Genomic DNA, 18,939 nt, shown 5'->3' on the forward strand with positions numbered 1-18,939 from the left:
TCCTTCTCCAGGTAGTTAGGATGTGACCTACAAAGCCAAATCCAAATCCAACTCTGATTTTATTGGACCAGAGACACATTTTTCTGTAACTTTTACTAATCATTGTTTGTTCAGGTGATGTTTTTTGTTGTTCACAATAACCCCAGTTATTGTGGGTTCAAATGCTGTTATTTTAGCATTTATATCTTAGTCTTGGTAAAATTCATAGAGACCAATCTTCCTTGCTCTAGCATCAACAGTGAATTCATCTTTTGGCACCTAAAAGATAGTATGCAGATTCATCAATAAGTGGTATTTCCTGGCAGCCAAGTGGAATAACTTTTTGTGTTCTCAGGTGATGTTTCCTGGAGAATACTCAAGATTTCCCAATGTTTTATTCATCTCTGAATTGACAAAATCTACCTCTAGACAGAGGTATTTCCTGGCTTGCATCCAAGGCTGTTTAGTTTGAAAGTTTACCCTGAAGTGTGTAAGGTATTTTATTTTGCTGGATGTGCATATATAGCTAAAAATCTCATTTGAATAATTTTGTGCAGCTCAGAGCTCACCTGGATATTTAGAAGTGTTTGAAATTCTCAGTTTTAGCACACTTAAAGAAGTTGTATGGACTGTGAGCTGGCAGTGGTCACACATACCAAAGGGTTCCCATACTCTATTCGAACCACAAGCTGGCTGTTGTCATTCGCCGATATGAAACACTGCTCCTCGCTGTGTATTTGTAGAGCTCTCATTCTCTTTAGAGATTCTGCATGCCAGAAAGTAGTTGACTTATTGAAAAGTAAGTACTAATACAAAGGAGGAGCCTTATGTTTCTTTGCTAACCAATAATGTCTTAATGACAAAATAGTTATGTTCTGAGGTTTATTTTAAGAGGATTCCAAAGAGTATGTATAATTCCATTAATCTTAAACATACATAAACACATGCAAATAAAAAAATACTGGAAAAATATTATCTTCCTGGTCTTCATTGAAAGGCCATTTCCTGATTAAAAATAATAGTTTATGCTTCTGTACTTAAGCTAACGATATTGATGACCAGAAGCAGCCCTATCGTTGTTTTCTATGCACTTACAGACTTCCCTAGCTTATAGCTATGCTGTGAATTAGGTGCAAACTCAAGCCCAAAGCCAGTCCCTAGTATGAAGCATTGCTTAACGGAACATCTGTCCACGCAGTTCACCCTAGGCTTAAATTGTCCTTTACCCAGCTTTCTTCTGCCCACAGTTTCAGAAGTTATCCAGAGTTCAGCCTCTTCCTGGGCTTAGTTTTGTCTAGCTAAGCAATCAGCAAGATTAAATAGCAAAAGCACAGTCACAGGACTGAGCCAGCATGTGCCCGCCTTAAACCTAACAATATAAATGTTGCTCTGTGAGCAATTCTGGATTCAAGAGAAGAGTAGAAATAAGAACAGAGGCTACATGGTGATATGACAGTAGCTGAGCTATGTGGGGAGGTGCTGGTCAACAGGGGCTAACAAAAAATCCCATTGATCGTATCTGTATAGGAAGCCAGAGGAGAAAAGAAGGCGTAGAAATGGAGGAAGCTGCAGGAAAAGCATCCGAAAAATGACTTAAGAAAGGAACGGAAGCCTTTTAGTCATAGTATCAGTTTTGAAACTGTAAGCAAAGAAATCACAGCTTGATGTTAAATTTCTGTTGTATTTAGTGAAACAAGATTTTGGGGTTATTTGGCAAACAAAGTCATATCAGAGCTAGTCAACGTTATCATTATGTTTTCCTTCTAACTGAAGCATGCCCAGTTATTATACAATTGCTCCTTCCTGCCACCAACTAAAGGAGGAAAAAAAACCCCAAAACCTAAAAGTTTTAAGCTGTGGACTGTTTTTCCCTCATGCAACCTATTCATTTCCTTGTTATGTATCTCACAATTAGGACAATAAAACCAGACCGATCACTTTTACCTTCTGTTTTGCCAGCATTGATATAACACTTTTTCTTACAGGCAGTATTTCAGTTGAGTGAATCTGCTTCCTATCAGTATGGTATGGTATCCTTTTAGTGTATAGGCTATAAAGGTGTTGGTAGATATCCTTCGTACACTATGGGATCTTACCAGCAACCACCCCCTCTCGGCTGCTTCCTTGATACTTTACTGGGATTTTCAAGGGTAAAGATAAAACCAATCTTACAACTACAATCTGTGTTTTTGTGCAGTACACCACCCCAACAAAACATTAGGAACAGCGTGTTCTTCAAAGGACTCTTCCAAGGAAAGGGTTGAGGGGCTAGGATTTGACCGATTAAAAGAACAGAGAAATGTTTGTACCAGATGCTCTCTGGTTACCCTCGTTTCAGCACTTGGCTAAGATATGGTTATCGTGTCCACATTAAGAGATTACTTTTCACTTACTGCTTTATAATAGTATACTCTCAAAAAGTACTTTTGAAGTAGTTCTGTAAAAGTATTAACATAGAAGAATGTTTCTGACTTCAATATTGGCAAGCGACAGTCGTATTGTCTTCAGGTACATAAAGTCAGGCCAATTTGCTATACCTTCATTTATCAGACTTTTCATTTTCAACTTGTTCTAGCATCATTTAAAGTTGGGGGGAAAACCCACCAAAACTCAAACCTTTCTTGACCTCCTTTCTTTTGGATAAGAGACATTAAATCTCAGTTAAGCCCTGAGGGTTAACGATTGTTGCAGGAGCCTGCTTAATTGAAAACAGAATGTTCTCTAATGAAAACAGTACCTGACTATAATTGCTACTTGTTTAGAAAAGAGTAATTTAATTTTTTTTCTCCTCTCTTAACAGGTGGCCATTGATGAGCGCATCAGGCAACTGCATGAAGCTCACAGAGATTTTGGCCCTACTTCCCAGCATTTTCTTACCAGTAAGTAATTTCCCTTTTTTCTTGCTCAGCTTGTACGCACAGTTAACTGATATTTTTGTAGCCATGTGCCAGTTATCATTGCTATGAGTTTCTATTTTAGACTGTATTATAATGGGTTTCATGTTTGTGATTACTGGGAGCAGAAGACTGTTAAATAAGTTTGTATAGTCCAGGGTAAAAGGAAGACATCTGCCAGTATCATGTCTGTGTGTCCATACATCTGTCAATGCAAGGCTGGTCTTCATTGTTTGAAGGTTCCATTTTAGGATTAGCAAGTTAAAATGATATTAAAAATTGTAAGAGTTTCTGATGATTACAACCAAGAAAGGAGTAAAAAAAAAATTAAATTTGGTTTATCTCTCCAAAGAAATATTCAGCTCCAAAAAGGGGCAATAAGACCCATAAGAAAAATATTTTGCAGGATTTGACACTTAGCAGAGTAATGAGAGGATCAAAACCATAGTGGAAAAGTTAGCAGAAGAATGGCAGTTAAGTAAACTTTTTACAACTCTGCACAAAATATAATTGCCAGTAATATTCCCACTCCACCTCCACACATGCTCTTTTATCAAGGATGTTTTGAAGTGCACCAAAAGACAACCTGAAACACCTTCAAAGCTCCAAGGCAGTGACTAAAGTGAAGCTTCTTAAAGGCCATGTCTTTTCTATTGTACTTCAATTAAGGAAAGTAAACAGTAAAACTTTATTTAAGAGATTATATCAGCAGAACAGAGTCACAGGATAATGGTCTCCTACATGCAGAGGGACAAGCTATCCAGACATTAGAAATAGATGTTACTATTATTGCACAGCTACATTCACAGTGGGGTAGAGGACAAACTTTTCTTTAGCTGATACTGCATTGTAATTTTAATTGGTTAACCATTTTTCCACTGAAAATCTCTATGGGAAACTAAAAATTCCTCAGTGGAGTGAACTGCAAATTCACATTTGTTATGCCATATAAGCACAATGCAGGCTTGAAATGATTCAACTCTGCATCTTATTTTAACAAATCATGATCCTGGGAATAAATAAGCTCTATTTTTGTAATTTCTACTACTTTTTCAAAATCTCTTTCAATTAAATCTTAATCACTGGGAATAATTTTTCAGCTTAATATATGTAACTGCAAATCAGACTTGTCAAGATTGAACACGCAAGAGTTATGGGTATATGACATGAATGCAATATATAAGCAGATGCCTGTTTTTTCTTATGACACACAGTGTGTTCCTGGTGAAAGAATAAATTTGAAGGGTAAATTAAGCAAGCCTGTGCCACAATCTGGAAGAGACCAGAGTGACCTGAACTATGTTATCACACTGAAGGTCACATCATTTTTCACTGTGCCGGTGCTGAGTGTAGCCAGGCAAATTGTGTGACAATTATGTCCTAGACCCATTAGGGGGCCTTATTGATTAAATAGATAAATCTAAAAGTTACTCAGTGTTGATAGTCACCTCTTTTAGTCCACCCACCATTAGTGAGACGCTGAGACAATACATTACTCCTCTGCGTGCTAACCAGAGCTAGCAAAGAGTGGAAATAATTCTGGACACTTCTTACCACCTAAGGATTGCTTTAGGAAAAGGAGCCAGGTGAACATGTGTTGATTTTGGAAATGTCCATTTTCTTATCAATGATTTGGCTATGTATATTTGTTTGTTCTTTATATCTTTCTTAGATGTATGTGCAAATACATGTGGACATGCATATTCTTACATGTGCGTGCAAAGGTTAGGTATTTGAAGCACTGCAAATATACTTGGCAAGGATTCTGTAGATAAGTCTTTGGTCACTGAAAACTGCCAGTGCATCTATCAGCCCCATCATTCGTAAGCATCAAGTTCCTCAGAATCAAGTTAATCAGGCTAATACTACACCTCAGGCAAATACCATGCTTTTCATGTACTACCTCTGCTGCCTCCCTACAGTGATGGAAGCACATCTACTGGAGAGGCAGCACTGCAGGAAAGAGAGTGCCAGAGTCTTTGCCATCTAGCGCTAGTCTTGTTTCTGTATCTGTACTTTGGGGGATGAACAAGTCAAACATAAGGGTTGCCAAACAGAATTGGGCAGATCAAATGAAGGTGAATTTAATGGCTTTCAGTGCAAGCCATTAAATTCACCTTCATTTGATCTACCGTAAATGCTTGCTTACCATAAGGTGCGAGTGATGTCATCTCCCAACTATGTTTATATACTTATATGACAAATTGTCCTTTTAGAGTTGATCTACCTTTAAGTAGTTCTGCAAAAAGGGTGGTACTGTAGTCAAGTTCACATTAAATCAGTGACTGAATTACATTTCTTTCCTGTCTGGAAGAAATAAATATGAGCTCCTAATCTGTGGTAATGGCTTTTATGTGTTTGTTATTATTTTATATACAGAAATTAGAGCATCATCTAGCTGTTCCTGTTTGGTTGGAACTGAAGCTGCACAGGGCTGTTGAAAACCTAGCACAAAAATAATAGGGGAGTGATGCAGCGACTTCATATTTGTCGTGCCCTGTGCAGGCAAGAAATCAAGTGGTAGTCCTTGTTTCTAAGCACTTGCAGCCTGTTCTAAGAGCTATTCTTATGGCTATTTCTAAGAGAGGTGGGAAGGAAGGTGTGAGCTAGAGAGATAAGGAGTGAAAAAGGAAAAAAGTCTCCTCCTTTGTGCGTTTTTAATTTATGGATAATTCTTCTCCATTGTCCTTTCATGCGGTTTGACCTTCTCTTTCCACTCTTTCTTCTTCTAAATGACCAGGTGTCGGTGTTTATCTATACTGTGGCACAGGAAAATTCAGCTGTCTCCTGGTTGTGAGTTAAAAAAGTAATGACAAAGGGGCTAGTATACACTTGCGTGTCTATACCAAGGCTTTGGGCTGCCCTCAAGTATAAAGGACTCCCACCAAAACCAGCCCTTCCTTTTCTGCTAGCACATGAACTTGCCTCTCTCCAGGCCTCCTACATTTTTTTTGCTGGGCTCTCTCACCTCAGCCCTTGTTCTTCTGACCAGTCCTTCATGCTTCCCCAAGCTCATTCCACTCTGCCAGTCCCTACAGAGCCCCAGCTCCTTCTCAGTTTATTCCTTGCCAAGGACAGAGGCTCCCAGCAGTCACAGCAAGTGAGTGCTGTTAAGATATAGCTGATAAATGTACCGCGTGTGCAAGACATTGCATCGTGAATCCACGGAGTGACTTTATTGGTTTTTAAGGTTTTGCTGTTTAATTAGGATGATCTAAATCAGAGTGGGGGGGAAATAGCAAAAAAAAAAAAAATCACCTTTCTATTAAAGACAGTGGTAAATATTTAGCAAAGTAATTTTAAATATCTGTGATCCTTTCATGGATGATGGTGCTTAATTTGGAAACTGTATACAGTAACTGAAGTGTGAAAAAGAGTACCTGCAAATTTCAAACATAATGCTAGCTCCAGAGTTTTCAGTGACTCCTGTGGAATAATTTCACTTTTCTGACTTCTTTATTTTTCTCTGTGATGCTGCCTCTTACAAAGAATGGGATACATTGTCTCTCTTTGGAAGACCTACCAATATTTGTCACAACAGTTATTACTTTTTTTTCAGCTGCAATAAATGAGAGGTAGGATTGATGTCAGATTGCTTTTAATATCGTTTGCTCTGCTAACAAGCCTCCTATCAATCCTATTTTTAATGTGATAGCTCATTTATGTGCATTACTTGTGATTGCTGAAAAATAGAAGGTATTACATCTTTTAAAAGCATAAGCAAACCTTGTAATTTACTGTCCAGCTCCAGTATGAGCCATCTGTTAGTATGTATAGCACGTCAATGAAGTGACTGCGTGCAATAGCGCTCCGATATAACTGGCAATTACCTACAAGCGCGACTGGGAGATCCCAGGCGCTGCCTGTGCTTCCCAAGCTCAGAGAACACAGGCTTTTTGTCAAGGCAAAGAACCTGGAAATACAAGGAACAGAAAGAACATTTAGGTTTGCAAGTGTAAAAGGCTAACTTTTTGTGATTTGTATTTCCTGTGCTACAAGCGTCTGCTACCTGGATACATTGATACCAGACTTTTAAATCTGCATACCTGAATATGTGCTAGGAACTCTATTTTAACTGCAGATACCTAATTATGCCTTTTAAGTTTTGGAGTTCCATGCAGGAACAGTACTGACCTCAACATGAAATGGGGTAGCCATAGCAGCTTTCATTCAGAAACAGAAAGGTTGTGAACGCTGAAGCCAACAGTTTGTACTGCAAGCTAGTGATCAGAGTACATCTGCTGCATTTTATGTTAGACAATTGTTGCTTAAAAATAAAAAAAAAAATGATCACAGGAGTGGGCTGTGTAACCTAGGTGTCTCCTTCTCAGGAAAAGCTCAGAGCTGTTAAGGTTCAGAACTGGGTTGGGGTTTTTTTTGTCTTCTTTCTGTGCCTTTGTTTTTCTTCAGTTATTTAGGCCACTCTCCTGAGAAACTGGAGACGTGGATCTGAATTCCTTCAAGCTGGGAGACAAGTCAAGTACTCAAATCTCTCACCTTCTGGGTGAGTGCTTAGATTATTATGCAAGGCAAAGATTGGTGAAGCTCCTTCTTGCACAGGCAGACGTCTTTAAAAGGGCAAGTCCTGCTAATTAAGACATCTGACTCTAAAAATGACAGTGCTCTAGGACTCTTAAGACACGTTACCCATCCACCTGATAGATAGAGCTGTTAGCACTAGAAAATAAACTTTCTCTCTTATTTCTCACTGCATGCGTTATATTATATAGTCTTCCAGATATCACTTTTGATATGCAGACATTGACGACCATATCCATTCATCCATATCTTTTGGATATATGATTTTAATATTTAATTGAATGTTTTGAATAGAAAATATTACCAAGTAGTAATATAAAGGTAGAGGATAAGTGGTCACAAAAGAATCAGCCTAATTCTGAGAACTCTCTGGAAGCACAGGGATTTTATTATTGCATGTAAATATAATCATAGTAACTAGAGGATCCTGGTTGCTAGAAGACTTTTTTTTCCCCCTAATTTCATATAAATGCAAAGTGATTGCATGTGCTTCTGAAAAAAGAAAACTATTAAAGTACTAACAAAAAAGGTTCATCTCACAGATCCTGCCATTATTATTATTATCATGGTGAATTCGTAGCAGCACTGGGTAACAATTCAACCTGAAGACTTGTGTGATGGGTAAATCTGGCTTAAAGTTAGGGGGAAATGTCCATTTCTTCCTTGTTTAGAATATAATGACCATAGCTACAACTTTTGGTAGTGCTAGCCTTTGCCTGACTGCCGAGGGTTTTACAAGAAATATAACATTAGCATATCTTGAGAGAATTTCTTTATTCTTACTTTTGGAATAAAATTAGTAGAATTAATTTTACAGTGAAAATATGCCATCAGCTCATATGATCACTAGTCCTTCTCTTGTGGGCTTTAATTTTTCCATTATATTTTCTTCTCAGGAAAACAACAGAGAATTTCTCCATAAAACTTAATAATACATTTGATTCACAATGAAAGAGTATTTATGGAATTCCAGCTTTATACCTATGTTTTCTGCTTACCTGCACTTTTGTGTTAAGCAACCCTTTCCACTATAATACATAGGGATACAAATTCCTGAACAAAATGATAAAGTCGTTTTTCAAATGATGATGTTCTCCCCTTCTCTTCACATGGAAGCAAGCTCTTTTTCCTTGTAATAAATATCTTCTGTTTGTGAAAAAAGGGGTTCCAATAAAATAATACCTTAGAATGGTAGTAAAAAATAATTAATTCTACATATTTCTCTCTTGTTTTCTTGGTTTTCACTTGTCATTAATTTAAAAATGCTGTATAATATTTATTTTAAAGCAGAAGGTTTTTGGGGGGGAGTGGTCAGGAAAATTTCTGTTCTTTTTTTTTTTTTATAGCAGCCTAATTAATTTCTGTATTTCATCCTTGGTTGGTAGAGAGTCCTATATTCTGCAATGCTAAATAATTTGCAAGTAATATTTTTTACTCTTAATGAGTATAAGACTCAAATGATGCATTATTGTCTATTATACTTTTGTCCGCTATCTGAATTAGTATGTTGCTAAGACAGAATCTCCCTCCACAATATTTTATAATCTTTTTGGAGTAACATTGGATCTGTGAAGTCTAAACAAAAATTGCTTCATTTTTTGCACTGCCAAATTTAACTCTGATGCATTTAACCATGTCTCCATGTTGTGATGAGATGTACCTTGTGTTCCATTTAGGACATTCCTTTGTCCTCAAACGCCAGGACTGTGGTACGGTAGGTATATTCTATACAGATATATTAAAAAATTTGTTATGTTTTCTGTGAGAGACATGGAATATTTAACAAAGATTTATTTTTCTATTTACCTAATTACATTCGCATAAAAAAATCACCACCAGTTTGATTAATTTTATGACCTCATTTGATGAGCTGGTTTAAGAACTTTTATTTTTAAGAGCATAAGAGTACTGCAGAAGTTAGCAATATGAAGTACCTGTAACTTGGGACATGTGGATCAATACAGACTATATCACTTTGCTGTATTTCATGCAGCATTTCTTTATTAAACAAGTAGATGCTTGTATTTTTACCATTTTACAGTAGTGTGACATTTAAGAAAATGAGCATTAGATGGATTTTATATTTTGTGTTACAAGTGGCATTTGGAAACTTCTGTTCATGATTAAAGGTGTGCATTATTTAGGTCGTATCATATAATGTTGACCCTAGGTTGCAGGTGAGAAATCTTAAGGTGGCCATAAAGATTCCAGCAGGAAATGCAGGACGGAAAGGCCTCTTTCATACTTCTTGTAAAATGACTGTCGTAATAATTGGCCCTGATCGCATGCTGAACTTTTTCACGACTAATAATCACTTCTTCAAAATGGTTAGAAGTGTTCTGAAAACAGTATATTCAGTAAATGTCTGCAGAATCCAAGCTGAGAAGGAGCTCTCTATCTCCGAAATGCCTGCAAATCCATCCGCGTGTGCAGCACCGTGAGCTAGGACTTGGAGCAGAATAGACCCCATGCTGTGTAGTCCTTATGAAAGACAGGTTTTGATTAATGTTTCTGCCTTGTAACTTCTAAATTGTGTAGTTGATGTATTCTGACATAAGTTTTGCAACTACACGGTGCAACATTAGACCTCAGTGCTACACAACGCAATCCAATTGTTCTTTGGTCTCATCTAGAACAATAATAAATGCACATAATTTAGAAATCAATTCTCTATAAATCTGGGGTAAAGGGGAATCATATTTTACAGGTGTATAGTGACATTTGTTGCAAAAGATCTCAAAGAACTCCTAGATTATGCAAACACTTGTATTGTGGCACTGTCACGCAGGCATACATACGTATTGGAGATGGCATCCCGACAGCGTACTTCATGAACTGATAATGGAGAGGAAACATTTCTTTAGCATATTCTCTCAGGAAGAGAAGCATAAGCTTTTTATAGTCTGTGGAGGGCAATAGTTTCTCATTTATAATGGTCTCATTTGAAAAGAATTGGAATAGTACTCAATGCATCTTCTTTGAAAGGTTAAGGTACCTTATACAGATGTGAACTTCTGACTCTTGGGGAATCAGAATCTGTCCAGATGCAAAGATTGTCTCATCACTTTGCCCTCCCTGCCCGCCTTTATCTGAAGTCACCAACTCCATACCTTGCTGCAGTGAAAATAATTGGTATGAAAACAAACTTTATGTGAGTAAATAAACAAATTCGTAGCTCTGTGTTTGCATAAAGATACTAACGATGATAACATTAGTTAGGTAGAACAATGCAAGTCATGCAGGTAAAGTTCCCAGGCTGAATCAGTGAATTATTAGCATTATTAAAATGTGAACATAATTAAGCATCTTGCTGAGTTACAGCTACTATGGCCACCAAGTAGGTAGTGCAGGTCTCGCTTGTGAACATATAAATGAGCTCAGCTTTAACTACCATGATGCTGAAATGCATATATAATACATTTCTAAGAAAAAATAATTGAGAAGATATATGTAACAGTGTATGGACACTTGGCAGTGCTACTTGGTGGTTTCTGTCCTAAAACTCTTTCCCAATGCTTTAACCCCTAGTGACAAATTAAGAGTCAAAAGACTTTCTTTGTATTTAGAACTGAAAATATACACTCACGCTATTATATAGTGACTAGAAGTGTGTGCTGCCTATGTAAATAAGGACCACTGAGAGTAACTTTTAAATGTGGACATAATAAATTTACTCTTTGTATAGCTGGAGAAGAAATAGTGTGCTATTAGTAAACATACATGTATTTTTCATTATGTTTGTAGTGCTAAAGTGAAATATTTATCAGATTATTTTGGTAATATAAACACAGATAAAATTATACTATCATCCTATTTAATATTTCATTCAGATCCCTGCATAGATTAAAACACTGCTGAAGTTGAGGGCCAGCATGCTACTGTTTCATTATACATTCTGCAAATAAATAAGGATGTAGGCTTACCGTCAAGAACCTTGTTCACTTCAGTGGAATAGGCAAAGCAAGTCTCAGATGTTAGCACACCAACAGAAAGAAATAAAACTCTCAAATTAGGTAACCATTAAAATATATATCAGTGCAAATAAAGTAAAGGGAAATTTAAATTCACTCTTAAAATGCGCCATATTTTGTTGTAGCATTTAATTTCAGTCAACAGCATTGCAAGTAGCTGGGTGTATGGTAATAGGTTCTTACGCTGTGCAAGCTAGAACAATAAAACACTTCTGAATTACACTTAGCAAGCAGGAAAATGTCTGCTACTTGAGTGCTGCGGCACACAGGGATACTGTCTTTGCTAGCAAGAGTTTTAGATGGACAGCTAAAATGGTCTTAACCAAGAATTAAATATATATGGCCGTTACCTGCACAAGCTTTGTAATGGATAGTAAACCTGTACTGGTAACCAGAGATAAGAAACAGCTGTTCTCAGCTTCTGGGTTTCTGCCAAAAATGAAATTATTATTCTCTTAGCATAGCTGTAATAAGTACCACGTATTTTGTCAACTCAAATTTATGCAAGGCTAGAATCATCCAGGAAACTGAAAGTGTATTATAGACAGCTACACAGCAATCTCTTGAAGGAACACTAAATCCAATTATGCAGAACATCACAGAATTGTTTGTTATTCCTAAAGCGCTTAGTTCTTATGAAAGCAAAGTATTTTTTCCTCTTCTAATGTATCAAGAATGCTATCGTATGTAAGATTCTGCGATAATATTATGACTGCAAAGCTCTTACCCAGATTAATTCAGAAGCAACAGAAGAGATACACTGTCCAAAAATTATGCAGCAATCTATTGGTATTGAATTAATCTAAGGTATTGAATTAAAACCAAATCTTAAAGTGGAAGAACTGTAGCTTGGTGGTATTCCTGTTGGGAATATTAATGATTGTTTGGGAGAGGGTGAAGTGTATTTTATTTAAAAAATTTGTAATTTAGTATAATCCTATTTGAATTAGTCCTCAGATAATACCAATTCCCATGGGTAAGAAACCTTATCGTTGTCACTGAGTAGGAATTTTAAAACTATTTGATGGACCACATATTAACACACAGGTTAGTATTACTGAATAAAAACATACAAAGAAATCACCAAGTAATTGATAGTGTAAAATGAAATTGTAATCTATGCCTAACTCCTTGGCTTCAGTTTCCTACCCCCTTCTAGGCAATGGAGAATATCGGATCAGTCGCCAAAATTACATTTACAGCACTTTATGTTCTCACCTGTAGAAAGAATAACTAAGCATCATAGTTAAGAGTTTTGTATGAACCTAAAAATAAGGTTAAAAGTTGGACATGATGACTGGCACCCTTAGCCTTCACAGCTCTGCAGCTGCACAGTCTACGAACATTGAACAAAATGGCAGTCCCTGTTCCAAGAAGGAGTATTTGATCATATATAAATTATAGGTATGTTTGAGTATTTATATTTGAAAATGCACACACTTCTGTGCTCTTCTACGTGTGGGTCATGATACAGACTTCAATGGCAGTGCAGTATGCTTTTTTTTCCATGAGATCTAACACTGTAATCAAATTCAGTGTTTCTTGCACACTTTCAGAGTTACCTGTTTTCACGGTTTGTATCTTTGAAATTTAATTTCACCTTTCTTTTTGAAAGAATGCAAAATTATGTAAGTAATAGTAAAGCAATACACTCAGCTTAGCTACAGATGGTTATCTGGGGGTTGAAGACAACAGGAGGACCTCCAGAGATGCTGTGGTAGGCTCTTTATAACTCCTTGGCCACCAGCAAACTAAAACAGGATTATCACATTCATATTTCTTCCAAACTTATTCCCTCCTTTCCCTAGCTTCTCGGCATTGTATAAAATGTACATGAAACCCATTGCTCCACTCCTCAGCCTGTACCCTGTTCCCAGTTGCTTTTCCTTCTCCTTTTCACAGAATGGTAGGGGTTGGAAGGGACCTCTGGAGATCATCTACTGCAACCCTCCTGCTAGAGAAAGATCACTTATGAGCAGGTTGCACAGGATCACGTCTAGGTGGGTTTTTAGTATCTCCAGAGAAGGAGACTCCACAACCTCTCTGGGCAGCCTGTTCCAGTGCTCGGTCACCCTCACTGTAAAAAAGTTTTTCCTCATATTGAGATGGAACTTCCTGTGTTCTAGTTTGTGCCCCTTGCCCCTTGGCCTGTCGCTGGGCACCATAGAGAAGAGTCTGGCCCCTTCCTCTTGACATCTGCTCTTTAGATATTTATAAGTGTTGATGAGATCCCCTCTCAGCCTTCTCTTCTCCAGGCTAAATAGCCCCAACTCTCTCAGCCTTTCCTCATACAAGAGATGCTCCAGCCCCCTCATCATCTTTGTAGCCCTTTGGTCTCCAGTAGTTCCCTGTCTGTCTTGACCTGGGGAGCCCAGAACTGGACACAGGACTCCAGATGTGGCCTCACCAGGGCAAAGCAGAGGGGGAGAATACCCTCCCTTGACCTGCTGGCCCCACTCTTCTGAATGCACCCCAGGATACCATTGGCCTTCTTGGCCACAAGGGCACATTGCTGTTTCATGGGTAACTTCTTGTCCACCAGGACTCCCAGGTCCTTCTCCACAGAGCTACTTCCCAGCAGGTCATCGCCTAACCCGTACTGGTGCTTGGGGTTGTTCCTCCCTGGGTGCAGGACCATACACTTGCCCTTGTTGAACTTCCTTTGGTTTCTCTCCACTCAACTCTCCAGCCTGTGCAGATCTTGCTGAACAGCAGTGCAGCCTCCTGGTGTGTCAGCCACTGCTCCCAGTTTTGTATCGTCAGCAAACTTGCTGAGGGTGCACTCTGTCCCCTCATCCAGGTCATTGAGGAATATGTCAATGTTTTCAGACCACCTAGAATGCCTCCAGCTTCCTCCACTGCTGCTGTCTGATTTATCTCCCTTCTGTGGGGTCCCTAACCACTTTCCAGCCCATCTTCACAATTCCTGTGCATGCAACTCTACCAAAATAGCAAGATTTCCCTATACATCCATTTTTATAAGCACATTTCATCTCTTTCCTTCAATCTTGTTGTCTGCACTCCAGTACGTGGGCGAGAGAGGAACAGTATATTTAATTCTGCAGACTGGCTTCTGTGAATGTGGTTGACAATTCTGGTACAAAATATATCAAATGTGTATATTGTTCATTTTTATTTGTATGGATTGTGATTTGTTGGCTTTGTTAAAGTATCTGCAGCTTGGGAGTGGTGTTTTTAAAGTGTCTATTTTGAATGAGAGAGGGAAAGAAAATACTCAGAGCCAAATGATCAAGCAACTAATTACTAGTTGTCTCGGTAATGATTCTTTTCCTTTGCGAACAGCAGGGGTCACTAAAAAGAAGGGTTACACTGGGTGAAGCAAACAGGATTATTTTTTTTTTTCCAACTAGAAAACTTTTCATATTAAGAAATCACCATATTAAAAAAGAAAATTCTTAGTCCTACTGTTTTTGACAGATAAGAAACTTTTAATAAAAAAAATTGGCTTTCTTATTATGGCCTAAACTATGATATCTCTACCTATAATAAAGCCTCTAATAAAAATTATTTACAATTGTTTCCCTACAATCAATTTTAAATAATACTTTGTCAAAAAATGTTTTAATTACATTGTACGTTGATGTTGACATTTAACAGTGTGATAGCCAAGAATCAGTAATGTCATTTCCTCTCTATTTCTTCTGATCACACCATTGGTTTCTCCATTATTTGCTGTTATTGGAAGTCAATGCAACACAATTATCGATGTCGAGAAATAAAAATAAAATTGTCCTCCACTTAGAAATAGTCAACAAGAGAATAAACAAAATACTCAGATAGCATCTCAGTGTCACTTCACTCAACATAAAATGTAGATAAGCGCATAATTCTGTTCCTGGAAGGATGGAAAGTGCTGACCACACAAGGAAAAGAAATTGAAGAAAACCCAGTCAAACATATTAGCAGGAGGAACCCTGTAAAAGAACACACCATAAAGATAGGTTGCTCGCTCTGCTTCCTATCTGTTCTGTAAGCTTAGTAGTCAAGGAGGGGTTGTTTTTTTTTGTATTTATCTTTGCAGCTGAATGAGTTCAATTTCTCTCAGATTAGGACAGAAATTTCAGAACAGCAGGTTAATCCTTCCGGAATTCATGGGCAACCGAGCAAACAGACTTCTATCAGCACGGCCAAGTGTAAAATTGTAATTCTAGAGATTAACGTTGTCTTTCCTGTTTGCTTTGAACTTGACCTCCGTGTTTCTCTTCTAGGTATGTTTGTACGTATGAATGTATGTGTGCAGTTATTTATTCATTTGTTTGTTTGTTTGTTGTTAACAGCTTCTGTCCAAGGCCCCTGGGAGAGGGCAATCTCACCAAACAAAGTGCCGTATTATATCAAGTGAGTATAAATAGTAATTCATTCCAGCTATTCATATTTGTCATATATGAGGATAGTTGGTAATTTCCTTAGTTTATTGTGAGCTGCTCCTATGGTATCTAAATGGGAAGAACAAAAAGGAATGAAGTGTACAATAAATTTCACAGCAGTGTGCTAGTTGTTTTAAGCCACAGTAGGATGCACTGATTTGTAAGTTGTTTGGTTTTATGCTACTGTAAATCACCAGCAAACTAAGGAAACCTTTGGGGTACCTGGATTTTATTTGAATTTGTGCCTTTGGCCACTGAATAGTATGTATGGCAGGTTTTGCAAAACCAAAAAACATTCCAAATTGCAGTTGTGAATGTGATATACTGGGGTTTTAACCTCGCAATGCACATACTTTATATAACAGGGGTTTTTTAGGAACACTACTTGGTAAAGTTTGTTGCTGAGGAATGACAAGGGACAAATTAGTCGCTGTGGACTATTCCTTTAGAGTTTATTTCCCAAATTAAGTCAGTTTGCTTTAAGAGATGTGTATGCATAAAAATGGGAGAGGAAAATTTTTAAAAAAAACAACTTGGAAACACCTGCTTCTAGTTTAGTCCCCTAAACAGAACCACTACACAGCAAATAAGAAAGAAGTTTTAATACATTTTTCCTTCTGTCTTTACTTCTTTATGATCTGCAATATGTGCCTTGAACTATTTATGCGTAACTTCTGAAGAACACAGGTGGTGCAATACCTGTGATAAGGACTGTACTGCAAGTAACTGAAACATGGGTGTTGTTTAATACACATATTCCTGCAGTTCCTCTTATATTCCCAAAACACTCAGCCAACTCAACTAGTGTCGCTGAAGCCATCTGGCTGCAGATGGCTGTTGCAGTGGCACTTCCGTTGCAACTTTCACAACCATGTGAACTGTTACAGCACCTTCAGAGCAAGCATCTGAGTTACACGTGAGGAAAGCTAAGTCTGTAGTACAATACAGAGGTACAGTTATACCTGGCTAAGCTGGTTTACAGTTGTGTTAAATCTGTAATTTTTCTGATGTTTGCATTTGGCTATGAATAATGAAACAGTCACAAGGAAGATGGAAAGCTCTATCAGGGAGGAGGGGTAATCTACAGGAGACAAACGCTGTAAAGCAAGGTGAGGCTCTGGTACGCCAGAGTCAGTTTATGGCATTACTATGAAGGAAAAGTTCCTCTTTCTCTCTTTCCCATGACATACCTTGCCATTATGGGGAGAGGTGCCTTGGCAATTCTTAATGCAGGCATGAGATGCATTTCATGCTGTGCTGCCCACTTCTCTGTGCTACTCACATCCAGCAGCCATGCATAACTCTTTGTGCTAAAATGGTCAGTGGTGCCCGTGCTTATTCCTTACTAGGTTTTGGTGTCAACTTTCCATTTCGTCTTCTGTTCTAGGCTATTTACAAATTCAAAGGAATACATTTGTTTTATTTTTTTTTTCACTTTAGAACATATCTCAATAACCATAAAGAGTTATAGCAGTACTAGTTTATTAAAGTTTAAATTCAACCACCTCTTTTCTAGAAAAACTTGCTGTCCTTGAGATGTAAAACAAACCAGTCAAGTTTTAATGAGTCTTAGTGAGCTGCTACATCTATTCCCTGCTCCAGCCTTCTTCAGTCATTTTTCTTTTCAATCATTCTCATCACCCATATTTCACATTTACACACAACTAAATTGCCTGTTTTCTGTACCATTTTGGCTTTTAAACTTGGCATATTATTTCTTTATTCTTTGATACTTTTCTGTCAATTGTTAGCTCTACTTCATGAAGCTTCCATGAAGACTGAGTAGCTCTAGATAGCCTTCTCTTCATGTTTACATCATTTTCTTTGTCATGAATGTAGAATACAGGTGCTAGCCTCCTTTGTTAACCAGATTTGCTACATGTTTTATTGTTTTTCATTTTATCTGATTTTCTCTCAATGCTTAACTGTTTTATCTCATCATTTTCAGATTTGCAATGACACAGCATTTGATAAGTCCATAAATCAAGCGGTACTTAGTGCTAAATCTTCAGCAGCAATGTTTACTTACTGCTAGGTATCTTCAAGCCTTGTAATTTTCCTGGTTAAAATTTCATTTTTATACAGTTGATTAATCTGTAGCAGCTAGTTGCCTCTAAAGCTATCACTTCAATAATTCCTTCCTGAGATTATTCATGCCAGTATTTTTTTTTCCAAATTGTACTGGTGGAAGCATCATTGCCATGAAAAATATAATTACAAGCAGTGTACAGACTGTTTCAGCCATTCCCAGTCACTGCCATTTTGTAGGTTCTTGACCTACTGTCAGCCTCATGGAAACTTCAGTGTCATGGACTTGCACCAGCTGCTGCATTTCAGGGGATTCCCTTCTACCCTTTCATGTGCTTCCCTCCTTGTGGAGATGACGAGCTAGGCCAACAGATCAGCCTCACCCTTCTCTTCCCAGCAAACTGAGAAATCAAATTTTTGTGTCTGGGGCAGCAGGAATATCTTGGCTTCCCAAGCAGCAAGTGAACGTTGCTGCTGGGTACTGAGCACTTGCCCAGCGCACAAGGTGCTACGGAGTTAAAAAACTCTCCGTTTTGCCTCTGACTTAAAACATGTAAAATTGCTTGAAAATACATTTTATCCAACACTTTTCTTTTTGATCTTTTTTTCTCCCTTGATATATTCCTTGTGTCTGGTACAGGATTTAAAGTTTTTATTAAATTAAAAAAGGAGAGGAATATATAAAAAGATACTTTTCAGTTTAATCAGTCCTGTTATTTGAAGACCTTGATCCTACCCTTACTAGAGTGCAACCCAGAAAATAGGAAGGCAGAAGCAGGCACAGGCATGTCTGTACTCTTCAGTAATGTTTTAGGTATTCATTAAAATTTCTAAACTTAAGTTTTTAGGAGACAAAACAGGCAATTACTGTACATCAGAAATCTGAAAAGCAAATGAAAAAAATGCACAGCACCAAGACTACTGAGTAAGTATCAAAAGATAAAAAAAGTCTCAAATTCTAAAAAAGATAACAAAGGTAGGGAGGCTGCAGATTTTAACATCGCAGTTCAGGTTAGATCACATCTGAGCAGAGCTCACCCCGTGATGAAAGGGATCTCACATGTGCATGTGTACATGCGCACATTCTTATCTTCCAATCAAACAGATAGAGGTGCTGCTCCAAAGCAGTGATAGATAGCA

General features: G+C 37.7%; 1 protein-coding gene across 10 annotated transcripts in view; it reads left to right on the forward strand.

The window, feature by feature from the left end:
* DMD (dystrophin) overlaps positions 1-18,939 on the forward strand; it is a 1,313,294-nt gene that overhangs the window by 1,183,197 nt on the left and 111,158 nt on the right. For all 10 annotated transcript variants that reach the window (XM_054840966.1, XM_054843533.1, XM_054803063.1 and 7 more), the window contains 2 exons: positions 2,780-2,858; positions 15,682-15,742. In XM_054840966.1, coding sequence (XP_054696941.1) covers positions 2,780-2,858; positions 15,682-15,742 — 140 coding nt within the window. The remainder of the gene's footprint in view (positions 1-2,779; positions 2,859-15,681; positions 15,743-18,939) is intronic.

Source organism: Grus americana, chromosome 1 (genome assembly GCF_028858705.1).
Source record: "Grus americana isolate bGruAme1 chromosome 1, bGruAme1.mat, whole genome shotgun sequence".
Lineage (NCBI taxonomy): Eukaryota > Metazoa > Chordata > Aves > Gruiformes > Gruidae > Grus > Grus americana.